This window comes from Triticum urartu, chromosome 6 (genome assembly GCF_003073215.2).
Source record: "Triticum urartu cultivar G1812 chromosome 6, Tu2.1, whole genome shotgun sequence".
Classification (NCBI taxonomy): domain Eukaryota; kingdom Viridiplantae; phylum Streptophyta; class Magnoliopsida; order Poales; family Poaceae; genus Triticum; species Triticum urartu.
Window position 1 is genome coordinate 123,334,271 of NC_053027.1, and position 9,420 is coordinate 123,343,690.

The window sequence follows — 9,420 nt, forward strand, 5'->3', positions numbered from 1 at the left end:
TGGAGTAAGGAGGAAGAAGCAAATGAACCAAGAAGAGATGGGCGACGGGGGCTCCGCCCCCTCCCCATTTATAGTGGAAGAAGGCCAACCGGCGTCTCCCACGATCACAGGTAATGATGATTTTCCTTGCATGTCGCAGGGACTTGTCAAATCGAGCAGTTGCCGAGGCGCGTGGAGAAGCGGAGACGCCCACGACCAATCAACCGCCACGCGTCAACCGAGGCCGCAGGCTTTTGGGGCCCACGGCGCTTCGCGCTTGATCCTTTGGCTTCGCCTCGAAGCCAAGCCCGAGCGCGCCTTGGGCCCGGGGGCTACTGTCGGCGTTCTGGGAACGGGGATCCCCAGACTTGCCTGTCTGTGGCCCATGACGTAGCTGTGCTGGCAGGTCTGTACGGCCCATCATCATCAACAAGGCATTCAAGACCCTCGCGAGGGGCCAAGCCTCGCGAGGCGGACGGTGCAAGACCTCCACAGGAGCGGCCTCACCAGGCTGCCTCGCGAGGAGCGGAGATATCAAGGCGGGGCGAACTTCGCGAGGCTCTCGTGCCATGAGCCATGACGATCGACACCAGGCGGGCGCCAGCGCGCGCAGCGTCCTTGTTTCCTCTTTGGTGATAAGGAGGCAAGCGCAGGCGCGGAGTACCGAGGCATCAGGCAAAGGTTTCCATATCAGTGCAATGAGACCAAGACCAGAAGGACGGCAGGACAGAGGTCACCATGGAGCTCAGGACGACGTCACCACCAGAACCTTTGGCAGGCGAAGACCACCTTTTGTCAGGATAGCTTGTACTAGTTGTCCCCTTTCAAATTGGTCGTCGTTGTTGGCTCCCTTCCCGCTCAATATTTGGGGAGAGGACCAAGGCCTATATAAGTAGGACTAGCCACCACCAAAGGGGGGGATCCGATCTGATCAAAGGCCAACGCTTAGCACACCAAGCACAAGAACACCTCAACCTCAGGAGGTTGTTCTTCCCCTTGTACTGTTCATCATCAGCCCAGGAGGCAATCCACCACCACCGCACTGGAGTAGGGTATTACACCACATCGGTGGCCCGAACCAGTATAAAACCTTGTGTCTTTGTGTTGCGAGTGCGTCGAGTTCGTCCGCGAGACCTTTGCGAGCTAGGGTGTAGATCGAAAGAAGGGAAACTGCGCGCGCACCCCAGAGTTCGAACCTCAAGGGTTTGCCGGAACCCGTGATCCGACAGTTGCTTGGTTCTCCTACTGGTTCGATAATCTTGGTTTCATATCTAAGGGAAATAACTACCGCCGTTGCGTTGCATCATCCCTTCCTCTTTGGGGAAATACCGACGTAGCTTCAAGTGACATCAGAGTTATGCATCGGATGGACGATGAGCATGCTGGAAGCTAATATGGGGAACAAACGTACCGGCCAAGTTAAGAATTTTGCGTGGAGAGTTGCTGTTGATTCACTTCCTACATGGCAGAATAAAAACAAGCGTGGATTAGAGGTAACAAGTTTCTGTCCGGTGTGTGCAACTGAGCCTGAAGACAATTTTCATGCCCTGTGTCGATGTCCACTTGCAGCGCAACTCTAGGAATGCATGAGTGAGGTCTGGCGCCTATTGAAATTAAAGAAGGTGTCTAACACGGGTGTAGAATGGCTGCTGGAGGTTTTGTATCCTTTGGGAGATATTGATCGAGCTATGTTATTATTCACATTATGGAGATGTTGGCATAATCGGAATGAGTTGGTACATAATAAAATTCCAGCACCGATGGATGCTTCACGCCAGTATTTATGCAGCTACCTTGAGTCGTTAATTGCTATAGCTCAAAATTCTAATTGTGATCCGGTGAAAGGTAAAGCGGTGATATCTTATGATCCAGCGGTAAATAGGCCACATGAAATATCAAGAATTGTGCCTCCCGTTAAGTGGCTTCCTCCTCCTGAGGGTTGGGTGAAGCTCAATACGAATGGTTTCTGGACTAATGATGGTAGGGCTGGTGCTGGTATGGTGCTTAGCGATAATCTAAGCAGCATTATTTATTCATCTTGCAGGGAGTTATTTTCATGCCGAGATGCCCTTGAAGCAGAATTATGCGCTTGCGTGGAGGGTTCATCCATTGCTATTCAGCGGACGGAACTTCCAGTTTGTATCGGGATGGATTCACTTATAGCAGTGAATATGTTGAAGGACAAGGACATTGACAGATCAATCTACGCGTCTTTGGTGGCAGAGATAAAGTACTTAACGGTCGGTTATTAACGGAATTCCTTGCCGGCTTTCTGTGAAATACTCGTTTGGCCTAGGACTTTCAAACACCTCATAAGCTAAACCTGTACTGGCAAATAACCACCCCGTAATGAATAGGGAAGGTATAGTAATGCTATGAAGTTTCTTCAAACGACTAGTATTGTTCATATCAAGCGTGGTCAAAATTTAGTTAGTGATTTTTTAGCTAGTTTTGCTAGAACTGAGAGTAAAACTATTATCTGGTTGGGATCAGGACCCCAAGAGCTCATCGATTTATTTGTGTAAGCAGGATTGTACGTTTGATGCTTGAGTATTATAAGTTTATCCGCAAAAAAAAAAGATTCGGCCATTGTTGGTGAACATCCCAATCTCTCCAAAAAATTCCAGGCGTCTCAGTGCTGCTATACCTTCAGCGGTAGGGTTATTAGTGAAAGGGTTGGTTAGCTAACCACAAGATATTTTATACAACTAATTGTTGTTAGCTTGTTGTAATCTCGTAACAAACCTTGTACTAGTCATTATCACGCATGTCATTCCTCACCATTTCCCCAAAGTTAAAGCTCTTCCACATAAGATAACCATCAAGCTGTTTTTGTGTGACATGCCTGACACTCGATCTAAAACCTTGTGATTTAAGGCGTAGTAGTAGCCTAGTAGGGGTGGCAGGTGAGGCGAGACGGCTGAAACGTCTGCCTCGTCCCAGACGAACTGTTCAGCGCCGAATCAATATCCTTGGGCTAACCCCATTTGACTTCATGTCCGGAGTGCTAACAACCCCGTTTCTGCAGATCAATCAATCGACGGATTAAATGAAAATCGGTTCCTGTACACGGAATCAAAGGCGTCTGTCCGTTCCAAACGAGCACTGTACCGACGCGGGGCCGTCGCCGCACCGCACCACACCGGAGGAGGGAATCACGGAGCAACACCAAGGTTTGAAGCCGGCCGGTGTAGGGTGTACCACCAGTCCACCACAGCATCAATGGGAGGGACGCATCTCGCGCATGACCACCCCGCTAATCCGGAGCCAGCAGCGCCTTTCCGCAACTGCCACATGACCCCGCTGGCCTCCGCCCCATCAACAACCCGTCCCCCTCCCCCCCTCCGCACCGTGCTGTCAGTGCAGTCGTGCACCGCATCCCTCTCCCTCTCCCTCTCCCCGGTCCTGGCCCCGTTTCCCTCTCGCTGATCCAGGAGATCAAGAGAGAGGGCGGCAGTACGATTTGGGATAGAAAAGGGAGACGGAAGGATCGGTCGAGCGGTAACAGCGACTAGTATAAGCCGGGCGGGCAAGCCATTGGAGGAGTGCACACAAGAATCTCAGGGCGGGGGAGGGGGGGAAGAGGACAAGGCCACTCCAACTGCCGCGGCCGCGGCTCCTTTTTTTCACTTCTTTGGATGCCCTGACTGGGATGGTATCTTGTCAGACCGGCACTGGCTCTTGTGTTCTTGTTGTCGCCATTGTCTCCTCCCCAGGACCAGCACCAGCCCAGGAGTAGAGAGAGAGAAGCTGAGAGAGGCTGAGAAAGAAGGAGAGAAGACAGAGGCCGGCCCGCCGGGGGAGAGTGGGATACCAGGAAGGATGCGGTCAATGCCGGCGTCTCCATTGCCGCTCCTGGCCCCCTCCACCTTCTACCTCTTCGTCATCTTCTTGCTGCCGCTGCTCTGCTGCCCGCTCGCGGCCAATGGAGGAGGGGCTCCGCCGCCCATGGCTTCCTCTCCGGCGGCTGCGGCCGCGTCCACGGCCGTCGGCGACCTCGCCTCCTCGAACGGCAGCGTCGCTGCTCCTCCGGCGGCCGCGGCGCCTGCTCCCTTTGGTAGGTCGGCAGCCAGCAGTGCAGCTGGATCAACGCCTTTTCTTTTCACCCCCGTGTTCATTGTCTTCTTGCAACAGCGTTGTTTTTCTGGGCCCTTGATTCTGGCCCTGTGCTGCCGCATTTGCTCGCCTGTGGATGGCCTCTTGCCAAAATTTCAAATTTGGGGAAACATTCTCTTGCCTGCTTCGTCCTTATTTCAGAAATTTCAGTGCTGATTTGGTGGGGAAGCCATTTTGGTTCATTGGGAATGGTGGGGAAAAAGTGCATCTTATCTTGGGATCATTTGTCCCCAGCTTTGAGCAAAGGAATCTTTTCCGTGAATTTCAGTGCAAACTTAATCCGAGCGCACAGTTCTTTCTTTCGGAATGCTGGGAAAAATCACTACTACTACCAGTACTGCATTTTGTGCTCATAAAACTTGTCAAAATCTGAGGGGAAGCGACGCAAGGATCCTGCTAAGATCGCTGCATTAAATTCAATTAAAGTGTTGCTGTTTCTTTCGGACTTAATGGCAAAAGAAGGTTTGGCTTTGGGGTGCTCCAATTTTTACTCTTCGAAAAGGTTGATCTTTGCCAACGCCCAACCAAACACCCCAAGTGCCTAACCACCACCCTCCATTTGCCTCCGTGTTGCAGTGCTCACAGTGGAAGCGGAGGAAACGCACCAACATTTGCGCAGGCAGATTATCATCGCCGTCGTCCTCGCCTCCATCGCCGGGGTGATGATCGTCCTCGCCGTGCTTTTCGCCTGCATCGCGTGGCGGCGATATCGCCGAGCACCAGACGACTTCAAGGACACCCAAAGCACAGGTCTTGATACTCTTCTTGCTCCGTGTTAATTGGTTCTGATGTATCCAAGCAGTAAGTGAGTTAGCTACTGATGTGTTTGCATTTGTGCAGATACCCAAAGGATAGCATTGGTGCCAATCTTGAACAGGTTCAACTCATTCAAGGCTACCAAGAAGGGCCTTGTGGCGATGATGGAGTACGCGTCGCTGGAGGCAGCGACGGGCAATTTCAGTGAGAGCAATGTGCTCGGGGTCGGTGGATTCGGGTGCGTGTATAAGGCCAGTTTTGATGGAGGGTTTGTCGCTGCGGTGAAGAGGCTGGGGTGCGAGGGACAGGAGTATGAGAAAGAATTCGAGGTGATGATTGTGTTCTACAATACTAGTTGTTTTCAGATTGTTGTCTGGTCTTGCTGAAAATGTTTTGATTGTTGTTGATTTGGCAGAATGAGCTGGATTTGCTTCAGAGGATTCAGCATTCGAATATAGTGTCCCTTGTGGGCTTCTGCATTCATCAGGAGAACCGCTTCATTGTTTATGAGCTGATGGTGAATGGATCACTGGAAACACAACTTCATGGTAGTATACACTCCCATTAAATTATCTCGAGTTTCTTGTCTGAAAAAAATGGAAATTATATCGAGCTGTGAAGTTGGATAGGTAAGAAGTATTGATAATATTTTTTAATCTGTGTGGTTGCATCTAGGACCATCACATGGATCAGCTCTAAGCTGGCACATTCGGATGAAGATTGCTCTTGATACAGCAAGGTACCCCATCTTGTGCTTTCCTTCATTCTTGTGATTAAGTGCATTATTTATATGCATACGATTGGTTATCATAATATGCATCGGTAAACTACACTAACCAGGGGATTGGAGTATCTTCACGAACACTGCAATCCACCAATTATCCATAGGGATCTGAAGTCGTCTAACATACTTTTGGATTCAGATTTTAATGCAAAGGTATGACTGCTTATTTTAGTTCTGGTCAATTAAAATAGTATTATTGACCATAACTCATATCACTCAAAAGGAAAAACAAAACAGTTCATTAATCCTCTGTCGGTGTGCAGATTTCAGATTTTGGCCTTGCAGTGACAAGTGGAAATCGCAGCAAAGGGAATCTGAAGCTTTCCGGTACTTTGGGCTATGTTGCCCCTGAGTACTTACTAGATGGTATGTTATGCCCTCTTTTTTCTTATGCCCCAGTCTGTGATTCTCTTTGTAGACTAAACCTTGTTTACAAGGACGATGTTCTACTCTAATTACGTGTAACCACACTGAATTCAGGGAAGTTGACCGAGAAGAGCGATGTATATGCATTTGGAGTAGTACTTCTTGAGCTTCTTTTGGGCAGGAGGCCAGTTGAGAAGATGGCACCATCTCAGTGCCAGTCAATTGTTACATGGGTACACACTATTCTGATATGTGACGTTTTGAAATTAGCTAGAATTGATCCAGTTAAACAGTGCGGAAATTCGCTAGAACACTTCAATTATTCACCGCCTGAATTTGGCAGATAATTCCATTCGCCTAATTTCATTAGCATCTGACATATTTGGGTTTAAATTCAGGCCATGCCCCAGCTGATTGACAGATCCAAGCTCCCTACCATAATCGACCCTGTGATCAGGGACACGATGGATCGGAAGCACTTGTACCAAGTACTACCCGTCACTGAAATTAACTCATAATTGTTTCTTTATTTACATCTGTCATCACAACTACTTCGCTACCTTTCAGGTTGCTGCAGTGGCTGTGCTCTGCGTGCAGCCGGAACCAAGCTACAGGCCACTGATCACAGATGTTCTCCACTCTCTGATTCCCCTGGTACCCATGGACCTTGGAGGGTCGCTGAGGATCAACCCGGAGTCGCCTTGCGCGACACAAAATCAATCTCTGTGCTGAGAAATAAAAATGAGGGGTACAATCCAAATGTGGCGATTCAGTGGGCTCACATCGTCCAAATAGTTCAGATAGCCTGTGATGTTGAGTGCAGGTTATGGTTTCTTGCTCCAGTTGCCTTTCTTGGTGCTTGTCTGATGATGTGTTCCCCAACCTTGTGAGACCTACACATACTTGTTGGTTGAGTTGATAGAGTTTTCGGGTTCGCAAAGAAGAGGACCACACACCTGATCTTCCTCGCTGTATAAAGAGTTCATCTGTAATTTTTCCCCGTCCTATTCTTTTTCTTTGGCTCTGAACACCGCTGTATAGATTTGAAGATTTTCATGCAATGAAAGAAATACTTGCCCCAGTCAGCGTGCTGCATCTTGTTATCTGTAAAGTACCTAGTTTCTAATGCTTGCTTGATGCTTTGAGCTCGTTAAACCGTCTCGAGTTGGCGTTTGAAGAATGAGCCATGAGATCGGTTGAGTGGCTCAGGGAGTTCTTTGTTACCCTTGTTCACACTCTTGTTTCTACTTTGTAGGAACCTACTATCAAATAACTTGTTAGAAATGCATTCTGTACAAGTTGCAATATAAATGCTTCTTTTTCCAACGAGACCTGTCATCTCAGACAGAGATTTGTGAAGACTTCTTCTTTGGGTTGGCACTTAGCCACCGGATTAGACAAAACTTCATTGTTAATTAGGTGCGACGGCTGCTAGCGGTCCGCTTTCTGAACAGTATATGTGACATGTACATGGACTCTTGAGAATCTTAGAAAGAGATTTTTCTTAAGCAAGTGAATCTTACAAGGTTGGTTGAGCTGTGGGAAACAGTGGCGGCAAGAGGAGACCCGATCATGTGCGCATTAGGTAGGAAATTAAGATCTTATCATACGGTTGCTTCGTCATAGACTCATAGGCCGTACGAAAAAGCGCGCTGGGGGTATGCATGTCTGATTGTATATGGGATGGATTCTCATTTAGAAGCTGGAGGGTCACACATTCATACTAGCTTTAGCAAGTAGCAGTGGAATAATGCAACAGTGTTGCTGTGTTCTTAAGCTGAATGTGTGAGGGGGCAGTACAGTAGTCTCCCCAGGTCTTTCACTGGAATATACTGTATCAATCACTCTAACCTGAAAAGCTGAGTGGGTGAGTGGGGTTCATGCTAGGTTCCATAAAGCTCCTTCTTTTATTGTTTTGACAGCTAATATTTCTCTCATACTTTTTCTCGCTTAAACCTCCATGAGGACAATGTGCTCGCGACAGATTGCGGTATTTCACTAATGGAAGGTGCCATGTTGCATACATGAGCGGTGTACACTTTTGTGGTAGTCGGGTGTTTAAAACAGATTGCGCATTGAAAGAAGTCTTTGAAATGGTTGGGTGATCATTATGTACCCCACTAGTACCTTTAGTTCAACATTTCTTTCTTCTTTTACTTCAACAACCTCAAGTGCCGAAAGCAAAGGGAAATGCTAGCTTCTTGCTTAGCTGTAAGATGTGGAAATCATGCATGCCTAGTGTTGAAGTTCAGCCAAGTACTTGCATTTGGTTGAGGATTGCAAGCCTTGGTTACTTATTTTTTCTTTAATTTATTGGTACTTGAGAAAGAGCAAGCTTTATTCAGTTAGTGTAGGCATTTGCGTGCGTGACCAGCTTTTTTCGACGTCTTTGCATGGATCATCGTTGATGTCTCAAGAATCAAACGGTGTAGGCAGTACAAGGTTTTCCAGAGCTCAAGTTTGTAAATATTAGTTGGAACACCAGCATGGTAGTGCATACTATTGCACATTTGCACATCTGCTGATTATCAAAAATACTATTGCACATCTGCTAGAAATGAATTGGAACAGGTCAGTCGTGATGACGATGTTGATCTTTAAGGGAAGGTGGTTGCAGAAGTAGAAAAATTGCGCAGGCTCTAGTTATGAATCTATTAAGTACTTATTGTTGTTGCAATAAACAAGAAAAATGTACTCCCTCGACTTTGTACTAAATCAGCGACATTAATATGGATCGAAGGGAGTAGTAACTTATATGAAGTATCTCTTTTTTTTGTAGAAGAACAATAAAAAGGTAGCAACTTATAGGAAGTACTCCCTCTGTAAAGAAATATAAGAACTTTATATTATCTTTTTTTAAGAAAACTTTGAGAAACAATCAAACTTTTTGATAACCTAAGAATGGTTCGGTGAGTTGATGACAATAAGACACTGTGGCAACAAAGATCCTAAAATAAACTCGTCTTCTTTATTTTTCCTTTTGTATCTCCACATTCACAAAAGCCTCAAATGAAGAAACACCGAAAAGCCAAAACATCATAAACCCTTGCATGGTAGGGTGACAAACTACTGCACTTTGCTTGCTTTATCGTCGGATCGGACAAAGGAAATCCAAAAACCATAGGCTCTAGCACGGCTATCACAACCACACTAGCATGGATCGAAGCTGGGGATCTTCAATTTATTCGTCATGGCTTAAATCATTGAGACCCCGCCGTCAATGATATTGATTATTATACTTCTTGCTTTCTTGCACCGGATCGACAACCCGAAAGCGAGGGAAATCAATGGAAAACAAGGAGAAGTAGCCGGTATTTTGCAACTTATCTTCTAAGTCATGCAACTATCACTTCTATGTTTTTTTCCCGAGCAATCGGTTGACCTTTATTGATTAACTAACGGGAATACAACATACCAGA

At 47.0% G+C, this 9,420-nt stretch overlaps 1 protein-coding gene across 1 annotated transcript; it reads left to right on the top strand.

Annotated features, from left to right (window-relative positions):
- The first annotated feature begins 3,306 nt into the window (after nucleotides 1-3,306).
- Nucleotides 3,307-7,082, top strand: LOC125516845 (probable receptor-like protein kinase At1g80640). Its single transcript, XM_048682142.1, has 10 exons — nucleotides 3,307-4,036; nucleotides 4,672-4,845; nucleotides 4,936-5,180; nucleotides 5,267-5,399; nucleotides 5,527-5,590; nucleotides 5,692-5,788; nucleotides 5,899-6,001; nucleotides 6,116-6,234; nucleotides 6,400-6,489; nucleotides 6,569-7,082. Exons 1-10 carry the CDS (start codon nucleotides 3,802-3,804, stop codon nucleotides 6,731-6,733), a joined length of 1,425 nt encoding a protein of 474 aa, XP_048538099.1. The 5' UTR covers nucleotides 3,307-3,801; the 3' UTR covers nucleotides 6,734-7,082.
- The last annotated feature ends 2,338 nt before the right edge of the window (nucleotides 7,083-9,420 follow it).